The sequence below is a fragment of the Amblyomma maculatum genome, chromosome 5, assembly GCF_055883805.1.
Source record: "Amblyomma maculatum isolate TAMU_Amacu chromosome 5, ASM5588380v1, whole genome shotgun sequence".
NCBI lineage: Eukaryota > Metazoa > Arthropoda > Arachnida > Ixodida > Ixodidae > Amblyomma > Amblyomma maculatum.
The window spans coordinates 160,417,376-160,437,219 of record NC_139348.1 but is presented as its reverse complement, the minus strand read 5'-3'; the positions used below and the strand labels follow the sequence as shown (position 1 = coordinate 160,437,219).

Genomic DNA, 19,844 nt, shown 5'->3' with positions numbered 1-19,844 from the left:
AAAAGAAAATACATTATATGATCCCACAGCCCTTCTAAGAACTGCACATCAAAGAACACACTTTAGACACACATTCTCTGGCCCGGTGGGGTTGGCATTGGGATGAAGAGCACTTCCTTATTTTTTTTAGCCCGCCTTGTTTTTAGCCAGCAAGGGCTACAAGTTGAGGGGTCAGCCCGTACGAGTCTGCATATAAGTGGCAAACTCTTGGAACCCTACCAGGGTTCATAGCCACCGGGAAGGAAAAAATTCAAGGGTTTTTAAGGACTGTCAAGGCCCTAAAAAATAATTTTCAAGGACTTGAAACAAGACTTTTTGAGATGATAGAAAAAGACCACAACATGCTTTACAGCAAGGAAGCACATCTTTTACTGCACACAAGCAAAAGTAGGCACATTTTTCACAATAAATACCTAACTAGCTTCTTTTCTCAAGACATATTGCACACACCCACAACAAGAGGTCCATTTTCAAACAGTGGACTCATGATTGTTCCTGAAGCTTTCCCTTCAACTTGTCATCAATTTCTGCAAGCCCCAGAGTCTTTTCTTTTGCCATTTTTCTTAAACTGTTGGACTTCACAATGAAGGTGATGTCACTTGTAGCTTCTGCCCGCTCAGCGTAGTTGTCAGCACAAGCTGTTAAATTGGCAATTGTTGCCTCCAGCCTCCTCCTCTTCATCTTCATGCCGTGTATTTCTTCTTCAATGTGGCTTCTCTTTGATGCCTTTGACTGCTCGATCGCTTCTTTTTTTTTATCCTCCAGGTAGGCTCGATAGCGGTTGTGTGCAGCCAAGACAGATCTATGCAACTCCTTTGTTATTACAATGTTCAGGATGCCACCAGCCTTGTTTACTGCATCGTAACTATTCGCTGCGACACATATGAGATCTTCAGGTTTTCGACAGACGTGGCGGTTCACACTGAAGCCTCTTTCGAAAGTTGCCGGCCCGTGGCTCAAGACGAGAAGAAGTCGCACAACTTTCCACAAGTGCTTATAGGATGAGTCAACTGTTAATAGCTCACGGTAGAACTCGTCTAGGCTAAAAGAGTGTTTGTCAAACTGCCGCAGGTTGTGTTTCTTCTTTTGCAGAAGTTCTGTGTATTCGCCTAGGACCAAATCACGCTCATGCTCACCCAATCGTCTAACTGCAATGAGGGCGTCTAATACTTTCCTGAAGCCTGTGAGGCACTCATCTGGCTTTGAGGTCATTTGGCGAGGGTCTAGCGAAGACAGGCTCCTAACTAGATATTATGCCAGCGGGCTCTTTTGCAGAATTTTCTTGGTAGTACTAATAAGGAACTGTTTGCATTCCATCCTGAAGGCAAATACGTCCTTGGTGCTCACCTTTGCGGCTTTGACCATTTCTTCAGCTGCATGCCCAATGTCAACTTTCTCTGAAGATACATGGTTATTTGGGCCTACGAGATCCATTTTGAGCAAGCAGACAACTCCTGTCGAAGCTGACAGCACTGAGCACTTCATGAATCTTGTGAGAAGTTTCCTCATGAGACACTCCACATCTCTTTTTAAAAAGAACATCAGCGGTTTGTCCATTTGGTATTCCGTGAGGAATGGTTTCAGAATCATCGCGATGCCGAGAGCAAAGTTCAGTTTGGCCAACAGCAGTGGGTCCTGGCAAAATTCGCAGAGTTGTGTGAATGACGCACACTTTGGCAAGTTCACCTCTTTCTTTTTTGCACATTCCACATACCTTTTCACATCACCCCACAGCGCAATGGCACATTCGATCACAACAACATTTTCTACCCAGCGATGAGCAACAAAGTTGAGAGGAAATTTCATTTGGCCTGTCACAGTAGAGAAGTCTTCCCTTCGAGCTGGCGCATCATGAAAAATGGCACTGAGGCTTGAAACAAGATTCTCTATGCCCCACTTGCTGGCAACAACACCCGCCCTGTAAGCGTTATGTATTGTATGCGGTCCGCAAGTGCCAAGGTCCAAGCACTGAACTTGATGATTCTGCTGCAAGTATTTCTGCATTTCCCTAAAACACTTTAGGTTCACATTGGGGCCATCCATAGACAGCTGGACAGCTTTCGCCAGTGGTAAATCTGCCAAGGCAGCCAGAAGCTTCTCTTGAAGGTCTTCGGCAGTCGAATGTCCCATGAACACCGACATATAATACCTCGTGGTTACCCGCTCGGGCTGAGTACTCCAGTACCGCAAATGGATGTCCATCTGTTTTTTTTGCAGGCAGTTGTTCAAAGACTCATCAAGCAGAACTGTGTAGCCATCAGATTTCTCTAATTCACATTGTAGGCACGAGAGAAAAAAATGGTCTCAGACCATGGCACACTACGTATGCAGATTTTCTTTCACCGCATGAAAATGACTTCGCGATTTCGCTATCCGGAAACATTTTCTTGAACAGTTCCCCTGTGTGTGATGATGAGTTGTAGGAATAATGTGATGTTACCATTTTCAGGGTCCACAGTATCTCCACGTCGGTCACACACTCGTGCGCTTTGCACAGGCTGCTTACATTCGACGACGTCGATGGAGCCGGCTCGATGCGTTGCTCACAAGCAATTGCAGTCACGTAGTTCCGCATGGTACTATTCGCCGTAGTCGCTTTCGTGTTCGCAATGCGTTTTGCGCTCTTCATATGGCTTTTGACGGCCGACTCACCCATTGATGACACATCGAAAGTTTTCCCGCATGCCTTGCACTTTGCCCTATGCGAGTTTGACGCATCCGGAGAAATCCACTCCCTATACGCAGCACTGTATACCCACGACTGCTGGAAATTGCACTTCCCGGGCATATTGCAGCTACGAAAGACGCAACAGCAACTATTCGCGCACCATGCTTTTCCACATCGAAGGTAGCCTTAGCTGCGGTCGCTGCCGCCACTGTAACCACGCTACTGGGTTGTGGCTACAGAAACGGATTGCATTGGATGCTTTGGTTGGCTCGAGTACGTAGTTGCCAGTCGTTCAAGAGGCATCCGCTAAAAACCGGCTGAACGAAAGCCTATCGAAGAAATTCAAGGATATTTAAGGACTTCAAAATAATTAAGGGTTTTCAAGGCCTTGAAAATGCTATTTTTTAATTCCAGGGTTTTCAAGGGTTTAACGGACCGCTACGAACCCTGCCTACCCACCCGGGGTGTCTTCCATGTTGACGTTTCCGAATTCCCCGAGATTTCTAGGTTTGCCCTGAATGAGACAGTATTTTGCTTTATGCCAGAACAGGCTGAAACAATGCCACCTGAAGCTATCACTCTCTAATATGCAAGTTAAAAAAATAAAAACAAGAATATAATGCGTTTTGACTGGTAAGGATGTAGCCTTTTATTTCATTCAAAAGGAAAACAGAAGGCAAACGCATTAAATCGTAACAAATTGACTATCTTCGAAAAAATACTATATCCAACTGCGAATCAAATAAAACATATTAATACACAGCAGCCCAATGATTTTTTGGATGCCAATACTTTGCACTTGAGCAATATTTCGGACTTCGGTCATAACCGTCACGTGCCCCATAGGAACATGCACATTTTCTCGACCGATATTTCAATTTCAGTATCTATAGTGTCCAAAAGTGCAAATTTTCGGAACAAAATTGGTTCCAGAAATACTGTAGAGGCCATTTTTTTGGCTGAAGTCTCGTTTTTGCGTCATGGCACAGGGCATTGTTGTCGCAAACAACCGGGTTTGCACAGCCGTGAAAGCTAGGCAAAGCAGTCATTCACACAGCTCTCTTCATCGTTGCTATTTGAAGGGGTGGCAATAAGGAAACACTCGCTGTTGTCATCGCGGTAGCCTACAATGAGCGTGCAATCGGACAGAAAATGGAATATGAGCACTGTCTGCCCCGGCTAGCTCCACCGCTGTCGCTGCCGAAAACGTGAGCAAGGGGAGGGGGGGGTTCCACGGAGGCTCTTGTCCGGCTCGCTTTTTTCCCGAGAGTTTCACCTCACGATATTCGCTGCCCTTAGCCATGGAAACTGAATGTTATTCACACGGTGTGTGCATTCGTTAGTGGCATATGAGCCAGACTTGCAGCTGCATCACAGTATGCCGTGAACTGGCATGGACATGATGGAAGCATGACTGGCCGAGATATTCCAAATGGAGTGTTATAATAGTTACGAGCTTAGCACTTGGGCACAATCCACTTCTGCGGGGCACCACTGTGCACACAGCGACTGCCTTGAGCACGAGTTGCATGCTTCCTGGCAGCGCGCACACACTGGCGGCCGCGCCCTCGTATAAGATCAAGCGCGAAAGCATATCACAGTAGCAGATCGTTGGTGATTTGTAAAGCTGTTTTCTTTTTTCGTAGAAAAGTGATCTTTTTCAAGTTCACGATAAGGCGTGAAACCACATCCCCCCTTTCGAAAGCTGTGCCACCTGCATCGCGTCTGTGCACCTTTGGCAGCAGAAATGGACGTTTCCATCAAGGCAGTGCGTAGGGAGGAAAAGTTCATTTGGAACTTGCATTGCTCGCATTGGAAATTGGAAGTGTTGCCAATTCTCACGTTTTCTGCCGCCTTGTGAGAGCTGTACACTGAGAAAAACAAGAAAACGAACAGCCCATGTGTGATCCATAGGAAGCGTATGCTCTGCCGCCGGACAGAGTGCAGGGGAAGTGCCCACTTTCAACACGCTTTGAGATTCAAAGCGCCGCTGGTGCCGCGGTGCACTTTGCCATGTTGCTGGGATAGTACAACGCAACGCGGGAAGCCGGCAGTCGCAGAGGAGAGGACGCATAATGCTGTATTATGCTATCCATGTGATGCCAATCCGTTTTTACCGAGAGTTTAGTTCCCTTTAAAAGTGTCATGACACCAAGTTAGGAATATAAACTGTTTATTGCATTTATTCCTGATGTGCCAAGCAAAGAAACCTCAAAGTTTCAGTTGCATTGGAGTTGTAGATACAGTACAACCTTGATAATTCGAACTCGGTTAATTCGAAATCCCGGATAATTCGAAGGTTTTCTGCGGTCCCGTATTTTCCAATGTAAATTTGGCCAGATAATTCGAACAGGCGGCTGCGCCAGCCCGGTTGATTCGAAAATTTGGACTGCTATGCGGCAATGCCTGATCCATGTTTCGCCGCAAACCCGGCGAAACGACGGCCCTACGGAGCCGCGAGGCAAAGCCACATAGTAATGGTGATGATTTATAGGCGAAGCGCCCCAGCCGGAGCACTCTCTGCACAAAAATCGGTCCACAGTGCACCTCGCGCACCGCCGAAACACGCGCCTGCAGAGGAGAAGACGTGCTTCACTGCAACACGGCGGGCATACCGGTTTTTATCACGTGACCTCGTCCCCACTCCATCCCTTGGTGTGCTTCACCCACTCTTCCCCCGTGCCTCCGACGCTGCAAGTACGCCACCACCACCGCCGCGCTGGTCTCGCCTGCGCCATTTCTTTGTGTTGTGCGCTGTGGTTAGGGGTCGGCTACTGTGCCGTTTTTTTGGGCGGGACTGTGCAGAAGTGCTAGCTTTGTGACCGTAGCAGTGCAGAAATGCCAAAGTACAAGACTTTAACGCTGCAGCAGAAGTTCTGCTTGATCCAGAAAGCAGGCAAGAGCGCTTGTTCGAAGACAGAGTTAGCCAAAAGGCATGGCGTGCCCCTCTCGACGTTGTCCACAATATTGACCAACAAGTCAAAAATACTAGAGGCTTACGGTAAGACCTATTCTTCGAAACGGTCACGAGTGCGGGCTCCCACGTATCAAGATGTGGAAGCTGCTCTGCTTCGCTGGCTGCAGAAAGCAAACGCTGCCCACCTTCCCGTCAATGGAACGCTACAGCGGGAGAAGGCCAACGACCTAGCTCTACAACTTGGGCACGAGGAATTTAAGTGCAGCAATGGATGGTTTTGCCGTTTTAAAGAACGCAATAATTTAACCTTTCTCACCGTCTGTGGTGAGAGCGGCAGCACTAACGAGAGCGTTGTCGAGGATTGGAGAAACCACACATTGGCGCCGCTGCTTAGCGAGTATGGTGCAGACGACGTTTACAACCTTGACGAGGCTGCACTTTTTTATAAGATGCTACCAACAAAAACATTCGCAGTGAAGAACACCGCCATCAAGGGTAGGAAACAGGCCAAGGACAGGATTACTGTGCTGTTCGGCGCAAACATGTGCGGTAAACACAAGCTGCCGCTACTGGTCGTCGGGAAGACGGGGAAGCCTCGCTGCTTCAAAAATGCGCGGCTGCCGCCAAAGGATGAACTCGTCTACAGGCACAATAAGAAAGCCTGGATGACAGGTGCAATATTTGAAGAGTACATGCGGCAACTTGACCGCAAGTTTGCGGCCACGGGCAGGAATGTCCTATTTGTCGTCGACAACTGCCCGGCACACGGCGACATCCCACATCTCCAGGCCATCAGGATGGTATTTTTACCTCCGAACACCACTTCGATCTCACAGCCGATGGACCAAGGCATCATTCACCACACTAGGAAGATTTATCGGTACCACCTGCTCAAGCGCATGCTCCTTTGCTACGACAATGGCAAGGAGTACTCCATCGACCTCCTCGGAGCCATATGCCTCATGATAAGGTGTACGCTTGGAAACAAGTGGAGCCCACATTGGTCAGGCGGTGTTTTGAACACGCTGGTTTTTCCAGTGAAAGCACTGTTGATGCCGATGCAGACCACCCATGTACTACTACTCTTGACGAAGAAGGAGCAGAGTATTGCGACCACATCAATGCGCTCTGCGCAGAGGATGAGTCCAACGCAGTCGGCTTCGCCGAGTATATCAACATTGAGAGCGAAGAGCAGACTGGCTACTCTGACTTGGACAGTGAGATCACTGCTGGTACGAACATGCGCGATGACAGCGACGATAGCGACGACGACACCGACGAGCCTCCCCGAGCACCTGCTCTTGGTGAAGTTATCGGATCGCTGAACGTTATCCGCAGTTTTGTTGAGTGCCGCGGTGGAAGTTCAGAGATGTTTCGTCTATTTGACCAACTCGAGAGCATGACCTTAGGAGCCGCAAACTACCGGACGAGGCAAACCAGCATCTCTGATTACTTTCAGTAGTAATTCAAAATATGCCGAATAAAGGTAACACGTTCCTGCAACGAATTTTTTTGCCTAAGTCTTATTTCTTGGTGTGTTCGGTTAATTCGAAAACCCGCTTAATTTGAAGGTTTCTCGCGGTCCCGATGACTTCGAATTAACGAGGTTGTACTGTATTTTTAAACTACTATTTTCGTGTCTTCATCAACAGCTGGCTGACCTGGCAACTGGCGCAGCCGGTGACATAGGCCACCGCCGTGTTATCTGCTGCATGTTGTGTGGATGAGCAGAGTTAACCGCGATTACGCAAAGCTGCGGCAATGCCGGTCAAACAGCAGTCATGCCGCTTACCGAGGTTACCGTAAAATGAGCTTTTTGTCAATCTCTGTTAGCGCTTGTAACCTAGCGAATAAATAGTGGCATCTGTGGGCAGGATACAGGTGCAGGTCGGGGCCCGAGTATGAAAGGCGCATGAACTGATCCGCTCAAATAGCGTACACGTTGTACACTGAAACATGTCTCAAAAGCAAAGCATAAAATGCGCAATGTATTTAGTGCCACCCGACGGCACCTTGTACAATCTTCGGGCACCGCATGACAGCGCAGCAGCATAGTCGCACTGCATCGAGGCGCCTAATATAACCCCCGGTCTTATCAGCATCATTTACGCTGCTTGCTGCGAAGGACGACGGCACTTTGTCTGTTTGCTTCTACCTAATCGTCGCTAGGCCAAAATTACCTCGCATCGAAGCCACAGCGGACGGCACTTTGTAACAGATCAGCGAGACGTTTTAGTAAATGGGCCGCTCGATCATGAAACTCCTTTTTACTCTCAACCCCACTGTTTCTAATAAAGTAAATGATTATTTTCGGTGACACCTTAGCAGCAGATATATAGCGTACAAGAACACGGCCGGCACTGCACCAGCTATGAGCATGAACTCCCACCGTATGAGTCAGCATTTACAAGAAGCATTAATTTTTTTAATTTCTTTTTCGAGGGCCTATTATTAAGAGAAAAACAAATTTTAGCATACTTTTCTGACAATGGCACAAGGGATCTGTCGAACTGCTGGTGCGGACCCGGATGGCTTGCGCGGAAGGCACGGCGAGTGCGGACTGCGCGGCGTTTACAGTAGTGGGGGCAGTGCTGCCACAGACTTTGGCGGCGGCAGCGGTCGTGCCGAAGGTGGATGCCTGGGCAAGAACTATTCATGCTTCACTGCAGTCAGTGTTCTCAGAAATGTGCCGAGTACATTTATTGGGAGTCATACCGGTCTTTTAGCAAGGCAAGCGCGAACACAGTACAGCGTGTATCGGCAGCTTATCGGCGCCGGCACAGCACCAGACAACGCAGTGGCCGGTGTCACTCTGAACGTCACCAAGCATTTCAACATCGCGAACGCTGTCGGTGGGAGAAGCTCCGCGGTGTCAACTTCAGCCACTCATTTCGAAATAAGGAATGCATCTAGGGCGCTCAAGTTTCGAAAATAGAATAATAAGGTCCAGTATTGTCTCCCAAACTAAAAAAACGTTCCCCCGAGCTTTCCATAAGATTTTGCAGATTATCCAAACTCCCTAAGAATGCCCAGATGGTAGACACCCTGCCACCAACATGACACCCACCCTGCCGTTGCCTCCGATGTCATGCGTGCCACCAGCCGCGGGAGTTGTTCACCGTAGCGGTACAGCTTCCGCACGTTCCGTCGAGTGAGTGCAACGGGGGCGGCGGGGGACGAGTCTGTGGCCAGCTCCTCATCCTCGTTGACCGTTGGCAAAATCTCCAGGCCCAGTGGGGGCAGCACTGGGGGTGAGGCGTTTTCCTCCTCCCCGGAGGGCGGCCCCGAATCAGCCGCCACACCCGACACATCCGCACTGCTCTGTTCGTCCCCACTTCCAGAGTCCTAGTGGTAAAATGAAAAGGCACAGCAACCGCCAAGTGTTGGCGACAGGCACAAAACAAATCAGCGGCACAAAACCATCTTGTGTGGAACAGCACAGACACAGGATGACTAACCAACTATAGCCCACCAGAACGTTCTAGCACGAACTAGGCTGAAAAGCCATACCGAGACAAAGTGTCTCCTCACTCTCACTATGGAAGAAGTCGAAGTTCAGTGAAAAAGAAAACAGAGCAGTGGTTCTTGCTTGTTTTCCTACAGAGCATTACTAGGTTTAGAGAATGTTGTGCATTAGAGGCATGGATCTCTCCCCACAGAGAGGCTTTGCCACCCAACAGTTCCCCTGGACACTAAGATTCCCATTCTTCCAATTACATTCTTCATGCATAACTTTCACATTAGTAAAGCACCTAGATTTCCAGTCTAAACTTGAATCAGATTGTTCTATTTCAAGCAGATGGTAATAAGGTTAGAGACATATAGTTACAATAGTCCAAAATACAATTGGATGCAAAATAGGCTAAGCTGAGCGACAATGCCTAGGGAGTGGTGCACTTCACCTAAAAGAACCAGGTAACTAGCATTGGTGCAATGTGTTCACATTATCTGCCACCATTTTTACACACTTCAGGTTTGGCCCCTAACTGACCTGGCCATCATCTCCTGCCGCCTCCGCAGCTGCCACCGTCTGTGCGTGCGTCTTCTCCACGCACTCGACGTACAGGTCTGACTGGAGGAACTTTGGGTAGGCCGACCGCTGGAGGAAGAGCTCAAACTCTCGCTGGGCCTGGTCAAAGAGCGAGACATCCACGACGCCCTCCTTGATGCGCTCGGTGATCTTGGCACGCAAGTGAGGCGACACCTCCACCATGTTGTTGCGGATGTAGTGCCGGTATATGCTCTTCATGTACTGCAATCATTCGTCAAGCAGGGGGGACCATTCATCAAGGCCAGAGAGCTCCCAGGCGTTTTATTTTCACACTACTTATTACGTTTACTTTCACCACATCTGATGTGACAGAATTTAAGACATCATGCTCACTTTATGCTTAACCCTGGACCACAACAACCTTCCAGCCCACCAAGATACTTTGTTGGGCGAGTTGGTACTTATTCATTATTAATATAAACAGCACGAACACGAAGACAAGGGACAAGAAACAAGAAAGCCACAGTACATGCCAGCCCACGCTGCCTTGTTGGCAGAACACTGCCAATTCAAGACCACCATTACAAATCCTCTCTAAGCATTACCACCATACTTCACACGAACATTTTTATGTAATACCTCACACCAGGGCCTCTGAAGTGTCAGTAAATAAATACCAACAGATTGACGAACACGACACCAGAGCAAATTAATATTTACTGACAGTCATTTTTGATGGCCATTCACAGATCCTCGTGAAGACAGAGCCCCTGGGGCAGCTGCTGCTACGCAAAAAGGGTGTGAACAGCACAAGAAGTATTTCATGCTGCTGTGTACAAAGGGCGCCACAAGTCAAGCGCGCAAGCAGGACCCCCACCTGCAGCTGTGTGGAGGGTTCCAGGTTGGAGCGGAGTCCGTTGCAGGCGAACCAGAAGTACAGGCCATCCTTGTTGGCACCCTCCTGCTCGAGGAACTGCTCAAAGAGGTGCAGACCGTCCCGGTCCCCCAGGAGACTGCGAAGGTCACAGGCCCAGCGAAGGGGGCCCTCGGGGACACCGGCGGCCACCCCAGAGCCACGGCTGCCGCCACAACCGCTCTCCGGCCCAGCCAAGACCGATCCGCAGCCAGAGCCAACAGAAGAATTGCCCATCTCCGCAAAGAAGGCCTAAATAAGGAAGCAGAGTGGTTTCGGTCATAGTGATACCCACACAGTTCCCTCAAGGACCCTGAGGTGTTATCAAAGAAACATCGAAATAATCTCCAAATGTCATACGATCCAGAAAACCCTTGAAAGAACTCAGATATAACAAGACAAGCTTCCATAACCTTTTGCAGCATGGCATCTACAATTGTGCAAGCAACTTTTTTTTTTTTTTTTATGCCTATAGGGGTGTTTTAATGCAGTCAGTGATCCTAACTATATCTTTAATACTTGGTGCATAAAATGGCACAGCCATTTCATGCCCAGAAAACAGATCATTGTTAAAGGGCCACTGTCCACCCTCCGGTCGAAAATATTTTCTTCCCCGTGACTGTGAGCCTTCGACCCCAGAATGCAAGGCCGAAAAAAATGTTTTTAAGAAGAGTAACTAATAATGAAGTTACAGCAACCGCGATCACCCGATTCTGTCGTGTTTCTCTCCTCCCGTTCCCTCGCAATAGTTTTTCACTCTCCTGACCGGTCGTCTAGCCTCCACAAGCCAAAATCCCCTTCCTCCTCCACATTTGGTGGTATGTGGGGCGTGGCACTCTGTGTGCGCGAAAACGAAACGGGCGAGGGAGCGCGCGCCGCTGCATTCATTGCAGACTGGCCGTGGCAAGGGAAAAGCGCGCAGCAGCGAGCGGTGGACTCAATTAGTGGTGCATGCCCATCTTTCACCTGTCAGTCAGCGAGACGGAACAATGGACGTCGTTTTCTAGTCCGACGTCAGCTCTGCGGCTCGATGGGCCAGCGCAGAGAATGGGGAAGCTGGTTTCCCGAAGGGGAGGCTGAGAGAGCTTTGATTTATATTTTTGCTGCTTTGCGGCATGCGTATCGCTGCAGCATTTTGCACAGACTATCTCCGGTACATGATAGAAGCATTGGGCTCCTTTGCTTAAAACGTCATACCCTGGACAGTAGCCCTTTAAAAACAAGAAATAAAAGTGGATGTCACTAAATTTTACAGTGCAAGTAGGAAGTACTGTCTGACACTTAAATCTTTTCTTTCCTCGTACAGTGGAATAAGCTAAAGGACACTGCAGCAGAGTCTGTTGCAGAAACATTCTTAGGCAAATAAAAATTATTGAATAGACATAAATGGTTTTTTTTTTCTGAAACGTAGCACTGTGATTCTCTGAGCAGGAAGTTCACAACAAGCGTGCAATTTGTAACATTTGAGACATTCCTAATTTTGCGAAATGAAAGGTTCTAAATGTATGCAAAGGACTTTTTGTATTTTTCTGAATAGCACGGCATAATGCTCGTCTGAAAGAGTTAATAAGGAGGTAGAACACTACTCAGCACATCTGCACGGGTCTACAGTTTTCAAACTGAGTTCCAAGGAAGCCTCACACTCCTCGGAATGCTCATGGGATGCCTAATGTACCTGAGCCAACGCACGCCTCGACCACCATGTATTTCGTTATGGGAAAAACCATACTGTATATGATTTTAGTTAACTACTTCATTAAGGAACCATTACTACCAAATTATTAGAACATTATTAATTGGCTTGGTTTAGCTTATGTGGTTTAACGTCCCAAAGTAGCTCAGGCTATGAGAGGCGCCGTAGAGGAGGGCACCGGAAATTTTGTTCACCCAGGATTCTTTGCCCACTGAAATCGCACAGCAAATGGGCGCCTTGCTTTTCGTCTCCATCGAAAAGCGGCCACTGCGAACGGGATTCGATCCCGCATCCTCGGATACAGTGGTCAAGCGCTGTATCCAAACAGTCGAAACGCCTAGCCACTACACCACCGCGGCGGGGACCAACATTATTGCATCTGAGCGCTTCACTGGGCCTATGCCCTTGACCACTCTCCTATGCTGGTTAATTAGCCAAGAGATAAAAGCCAAGACAACACAGTGTTCCATGTCATTCGGGTTCCTCGAGGTGAAAAGACTGAGGATCTCTATACGGCAAAGATAGAACAGTGGTATTAAAACATGAATGCAAGAGAGCTCTACCATTTGATTCCCCAGTGTTTGACCACCCACCTTTCCGGGGTCCCAAGGGGGCCGTGGCGAGCGCTCGCGGTGCTGGAGAAGGCTGTCGGCGCCTTCCGCGGGGTGGCGACCTCCAGGGTCGCCATCCCCCATCCTCCTTCAGGCGGGGAGCGCACCACCACACCGCCCGTCGCCCCGCCAGCACCAGAGGAGCAACTCCTCTGCCTGCCCCATCACGATGCTCGCCTCCAGGGATGGGTGGGAAGAGAGAGAACAAAGGGCTCATTCACCAGAAGAGGCAACCCAATAGTTGCACTCAATGATGGCAGATGCAATTGAAATGAGAATGAAAGAAGAGCATACAAAGGCGGCTGTCGGAAATAAAGGAGAGGGAAGCAGTGAACCCACTGCTCCACAATTACCACGTCAAATTGAAACACCCCAACTCGCACTCACTACACCTTTCGCCTTGCCTGATGTGTTGAAAATTCTTTCAGACGTAACTGATCAAATTTGGGAGCTTCATCGCCCAATCAACTTCCGTGGGTCACTTGCGGAATTTTATTCCACGCTGCGCAGTGGGTACCCTGAAACATTACACTCTTCAGACCTAATTTTTTTATTCTCACAGATACAGTTTTTTAACTGCCACTGTGCGAATTGTGCAGTCCAACGTAGTACCATGTACCAGCTGCATGCAAAGGTGAATAAATGCTCGACTGATTTTTTCTCATCTCCTCTTACATTGTATGCACTAATAGAAACTAAGATGTTGTAGTTCAATTATAACTTAGACCTCTCAAAGAAGCTCCCCAGATTGTATGGCTATACATAGCAGGCAGAAAAGAACCTACCAGAAGAACCCACACACTCAGATATATACTCACAGAAATGATTGAGGGAGAATGTTGCCCCATACAACTAAGATCGTTATCCCACATACCAAGTAGCCAGTATCAGTAAAAGTTCTTAACTCAGCAGATACAGCATTCAGTAGCCAGGCATTACTTCATATAAAGAATCACAAGAGGGGTCAAACACACACACAAAAAAGCTATTTACCGAACTTCTAGAGCAGTTCGAATAATCTCTGGTGCCTAAAACCGATCCAGTGGCCTCTGTCATGTCATACCACAACATTGCTATGCACGAAAGAATCTGCTAACCATACACCATTACTGAAAATAGCAGTCACACTTAACGCGAGAAGCTGTATTTTCGTTAGTTACCTATTAAATCAGACAGTTTCTTTATCAGCTCAGGCAGCCATTGAAAAGAAACAGCAAAAACACAGTTTGCTAAATAAATACTCTGAAAGCACAAACACAAGTGAAATTCACTGATTGCAGAAGGAAGCACTAGTAGATGTTTTTAAAAAGAATATAAGGCGACAAGGTATGTGCAGTGTTGTGCAGAATGCACATGTATACCTGTTTCATTCCACAGATCATGCAGTGCTTCTTGATGTGGCAACTCACACCCAAATACCACTTCAAGATCCACATCCATATACTTCAGCATTTACTATTGCCTCATGTGACAAGAAAATAAAAAAAAAAAGGCCCAGAACAGGATAACTGCATGGCAAGAGTTCAAAGGCATTAATTGGTTGCAACATTAGAGTACCAGACATCATGGGGATACCCAGAAGAGGAGCAAACGTGGCATGAAAAGGGATCACTGCGTGCTTGTCACTCATCTTGTACAAGACGTGTATACCACTATACTTATAGTGAACTAGAATAACTGTACTCCAGGACAGTTTTTTTCTGGCTATGGAGCCAAAGCTACAGAGCCAAAACGCATCAGCTCACTGCACAGCAAAATATAGTTCTTTCATAAATTTTGCGGATCATGCTCTGGAATATTATACCGTTAAGGAAATACTGATGTTATTAATATCTCACAACTTTACTGCAGGACAAGTGTGGATGGACAACGTTAGTGTAGCGCATCTTAAAATCAATACAGTACACTGAGCAAACGGGATGGCTGTGCCATCTGTTGGGAATCTCCCGAGAGGTGCGTCGGCGGCTTCTGCTACATCTACCCACCGGTTTCTGCACGCTTCCGCCATGAGCATGCTTCGTCAACGCATGCAGTGCGTGATATTCATTAACCGCATTTACATTCCCCTAGGCTTTACATAATGTAAAGAAAGTCACTTGTGCGTCGTTGGCGGCTCAAAAACTATTATTTCAAGTTAAGGTGGAACTGAAACCGAAACCCTAGTCGAGACCAGACATGCCAGAAGTACTTAGTGCAGCAACACCGCTATGAAAGCTCTGCCCCCGGTAGCCTTGCCTGCATTGCAAGAAAAAGCTCATCAGGAGTATACATGCCACATCTTAAAATTGAGAAGCATGACTGCCCAGAAACACAACAAAAAAAAGCTAGCTTTTGTTGCAAAGTTACAACTACCAGTAGAATATACACGCGAATAACCACAATTATGTTAAAATAGAATAATAGTTACATTAATCAAACTATAATCGTCCCTGCTTAGAACACAGCAGTGTAGAATTCCATAACAAAAAGAATGATACACACTATGTCATCTAGTTCCAAATGCAAAACAAAAGAAAGTTCTTGAACATAACCGCACCACCCATGAGAATAAACATCATCCATACCTATGTTAAGGAAAAAGTAGCCAAGGTATCACCATCATGTTTTGTTTTTTCCCCGAAAGAAAAGACATAACTGGCATGCAGCCAATACCTGCTCAACTTGCGAACATTTAACAAGGCAGAATGAGCCGATGCTTCAACTCAGCAGTTCTTAACTTCACCAAGACCATTGTTCCCCAAATTCTAGTCAACATTCAACATATGCATACACAAGGGTGGAAGCAGACTAAAGCATTTTGAAGCAGCTCAAGGAGCCCTAACACAGCCATTTCAGAGTAATAAAACAAAGAGCTTTGGAGCATTTTAACTATGTTCTCAGAATATTTCTAGGGGCAAGTGCCTTCAATAATTGCGATTCTCTCCTCCCAGTCATTTTTAACCAAAGTTTAGCGATTTGCTTACTATGCACGCATATCTGACAAGACAAAATAAACGGCCAAAACATGTACAGATGTTTAAAATAACACAGATGACCTGAGCAGCAACTCGAAACGGAGCAAGTGAAATGTTTGTTTGTGCATTCAATAACTGAACACCATGTTTGGCTTAAACGTTCTTGCCTATTTCAACTAGACAGATTCAAAGGCTCAAGAAGCACCACGGGCTTAGAGTTCGCATCAATGGGCAGCATATTTCTGCTCTATCTTGTGCATTCCTTTCTGATCCTATGCCTGTGCTGGTAAGTTTCTGATACACGTCATTAGCGCCTTCGAAGAGGTAGCCTTTTGCTCCATACTTTACTTCATGGCATTCTGCCAGTGGCTCCTCATGTTCTTGCTTAAGCTACACAGCGGCTACCTTAATTTCCCAATGCTAGTAATAGGCCCTGAATGACTTTCCAACACTCTTCAGTATATTTCAAGCAATTGGCACCTTCGCAGAATCGCCCCATAATGCTTCAAATATGCTGTGAGACATTTGTCCAGCGCATGCAAAAAACATGGACAAAGTTAGAAGAGATACGCGTTCATGTGCGTAAAGTAGTCCCATGGGACGCACCACACGGTCCGCCGCCGGCCGATCGGTGCCCTCTTGTGTCACAGTCTGGGCGTTGCCGCCGGAGATTCATCGAAGCACTGCGCCGACCACTGTCGTCTCAACGCCGCCAGCCGAGCACAGCGTTCCCTCGTTTAGTCATGGCAATTTAACTTTGTGTTTTTTGCGTGTGCTGGAAGAATGTCTCACAATTGTGCTACAAACCAACTAGACCAGCTTTCTACGCTTAGCAAGTATGCTGTTGTCTGACGTAGGCTTGATATTCATGTTATCACAAAGAGGCTCCACGGTCAAGTACCTGCTTGTTTTCACAACTGAACCATTAGAAGCAATTGTGCTTTTCCTTGTAGGCAGACACGTTTCCTAATGGCTCGTGGTAGTTTGCGGTGTCAGCTTCGATTGCTGTTCTTGCTTCCCTCACCCCCGGTGATTCAGAAGGCTGTGAGAAGGTGCTCTATCATGTGCACAGATCATTTTTTCACACTAAATACCTTCCAGTCACTTGTGGATTGATTTAAACTTACTTGCAAATGAACACTTATCATGCTCCATGATTTTCTAGTTTATGAAAACGTTATGATTAAGATCCAGCACGAGACACCTTATACCTCTGGCACCACACCAATTATCACATCGGTGCGGCTCCACCAGCGTGATGCCTGCTGCATTTCTCAGTCACTTAATCACAATGTACTGAAGTGCATATTCTGTAGGCAGAACATCAAGCTAGTTTGGAGCAATATTGTGTTCTGGATGAAGCAGGGAAAGCCGTTTTTTTTAGCAGCACTACCACCCCTGCATACATTGCATCAAATGTATTTACACTGTTGCTACCTTGCACTCCTTCTATCAGCACAACAGCCCACAATGAACTGCTCTCAAACCATTAGAATAACAAAACAAAAATTCAGCATCACTCACTCATCGACTGTGGCTGTCTAGTGGTAATAATCAATTCCCAAAATGGTTAAGGCCCAAGCATCAGAAGTTAGTCGTAATAATAATGGCCTTATACATTTCACCACGGCTGAGAAAAAAAAGTGATCGCACTATCGGCCACTAAACTTCAGTGGATGAGTGTTGTTAGGGAAGAAAAATGCGTTGTTTAGTGACCAAACCGTGCATTATTATTTACCTGTTGATAGAACATGCTCAATCCCTTGCATCTCATAATATTTCGGGTAACTGCCTCAAGTGTCCGAGTCAAAATAATTTTAACATGCTAGCATTAAGGGTCCTGTTCAGCAAAAAATGATGCTGACGGGGCCCATGAACAATATCACATATGTTCAGGCGAAGCTTAAGCGCCCTCCGAATTTTTTCTTCAGATCTGCATCCTGTAAACTTTTGCGGCCCACACTACACAGTTACCACGGCATAGATGGCACGATTTCCATCGGTACAGGAGAGGATGCCCAAGGTTCACACACATGAACAGACCACACACACACACACACACAACTCATGTGCTTGTAGCTCATGAGACTGCTGAATGTACTAGCGCTTATCCTGTCTAGTCCTGTGCCATCCACCCATGGTCTCTTTTATTTTTTTCTAAAGTTAATAGGGGACAGCCGAACATGGGGCGATGTTACAAAAGTATCCCATACGAGAGGTAGTGAATGCAGCAGTAAACATTAAGGTGATAGTTACTAGGGCAGTAAAGGCAAATAGAGAACAGCTGAGCATGGCGAGATTTTAACAAAAGTATCCCATACGAGAGGTAGTGAATGCAGCAGTAAACATTAAGGTGATAGTTACTAGGGTAGCAAAGGCAAATAGGGGACCGCTGAACATGGGGAGAAGTTAACAAAAGTATCCCATACGAGGATTATGAGTGCAGCAGTAAACATTAAGGTGATAGTTACTACGATAGTAAAGGCAAATAGGGAACAGATGAACATGGGCAGATGTTAACAAAAATACCCCATACGAGAGGTAGTGAATGCAGCAGTAAACATTAAGGTGATAGTAACTGGCTAGTAAAGGCAAATAGGGAACAGCTGAACATGGGGAGATTTTAACAAAAGTATCCCATACGAGAGGTAGTGAATGCAGCAGTAAACATTAAGGTGATAGTTACTAGGGCAGTAAAGGCAAATAGAGAACAGCTGAGCATGGCGAGATGTTAACAAAAGTATCCCATACGAGAGGTAGTGAATGCAGTAGTAAACATCAAGGTGATAGTTACTAGGGTAGTAAAGGCAAATAGAGAACAGCTGAGCATGGGCAGATGTTAACAAAAGTATCCCATACGAGAGGTAGTGAATGAAGCAGTAAACATTAAGGTGATAGTCACTAGGGTAGTAAAGGCAAAAAGAATATTTCAAGAAATATTGTAACTGGTAAACAGAAAAACGAGCTTACATTCTCGTACAGTAGCAGCTCTGCTCAATCGGTTACGACCTCACACTAGCTTCTAGGCGCACCTTTGCTGACTGACTGCACCAGGTGAGAAGCATGCATAAGCTGACAGAGCCTGAACCAGAGTCCCCTCCAGTCTTCCCGATGTTCAAAAACCTCCTTCCCACAAGCGCAGAAGATAGACCAATCAGAATTGAGTATCCCGCATGATGTAAGGTCTCCCCTATTCCTATCCAAAAAAAAAAAAAAAAAAAAAAACTTGTTCGACCCTGTCAACACGCGTTACACGCTCGGGCGATCATCCCCGCCCGCCACGGGCGAAAAACGGCAAAATACGAAATATTGGTGCTCCGAGATCTCGAAACCAGCGTTTCGCTTCGACCCGTACGACACGGCGAATGGAGGCGACGGCCCTCTCTTTTTTGCGCGGAGGGACGACTGCTCACATCTAGGCACACGACCTGGGCGCTCTTTTGATAACGGCTTTTACATTCAAGAGATTTTTACGGCTAAGCATACGTCCGCCGAGCTTACAGACGTCGAACCTTTAGCATGCCGACGGGCACGAAAGATTCGACATCTGTTTCACGAAAGACTGCAAGTGCCAATACAGCCGCACTTGTCAGAAATGTTAACAACAGGGCTCCGAATGGCGCTGAAGGTTCTGTAGTCCGTTGCAGGCTAGCCCGAGAGCGATAATAATTCAGCGGGTAGCTAAAAGAAAAACGAACCGCGCAGTAACCCTCAAAATCATGTACTGCACCAGATATCGCGGTACGACCGCTCCGGTGAGGCACAACCTCTCCTTCCATCCAGGCGCGTCCTTACTCAAAATTCGATTCAATAGCGGAGCCAACGTCGAACGCGCAGACGACAAGGACCACCCACACACGCGTTCTCCGCGTCGTCTGCTACGCGACATGGCCGCGGGCATATCTTTCTCTGTCCCGCTAGACGACATCCAACGATAGGCCGTTTAATGCCACCGCTGCGCGCGCCCACACCCACACTACTAGGCCACGGTTTTTCCATAAAACGGGGATCGCGAGAGTTCATAATCTGCGACAAGCCGTGGCCGCATCACATAAAGCTAACAAAAACAGACCACGAAACGCAGGCATTTTGATCTC

The 19,844-nt window shown here is 47.0% G+C and overlaps 1 protein-coding gene and 1 pseudogene across 1 annotated transcript in view; both read right to left on the bottom strand.

Annotated features, from left to right (window-relative positions):
* Window positions 1-19,844, bottom strand: part of Axn (protein axin) — a 55,698-nt gene that overhangs the window by 34,097 nt on the left and 1,757 nt on the right. Inside the window, exons 2-5 of the mRNA XM_084604857.1 lie at window positions 12,776-12,970; window positions 10,454-10,741; window positions 9,577-9,837; window positions 8,653-8,930 (exon numbers count right to left, since the gene is read on the bottom strand). Coding sequence (XP_084460983.1) covers window positions 8,653-8,930; window positions 9,577-9,837; window positions 10,454-10,741; window positions 12,776-12,877 — 929 coding nt within the window. The 5' untranslated portion in view covers window positions 12,878-12,970. The remainder of the gene's footprint in view (window positions 1-8,652; window positions 8,931-9,576; window positions 9,838-10,453; window positions 10,742-12,775; window positions 12,971-19,844) is intronic.
* LOC146190129 (uncharacterized) lies at window positions 427-6,032 on the bottom strand (annotated as a pseudogene).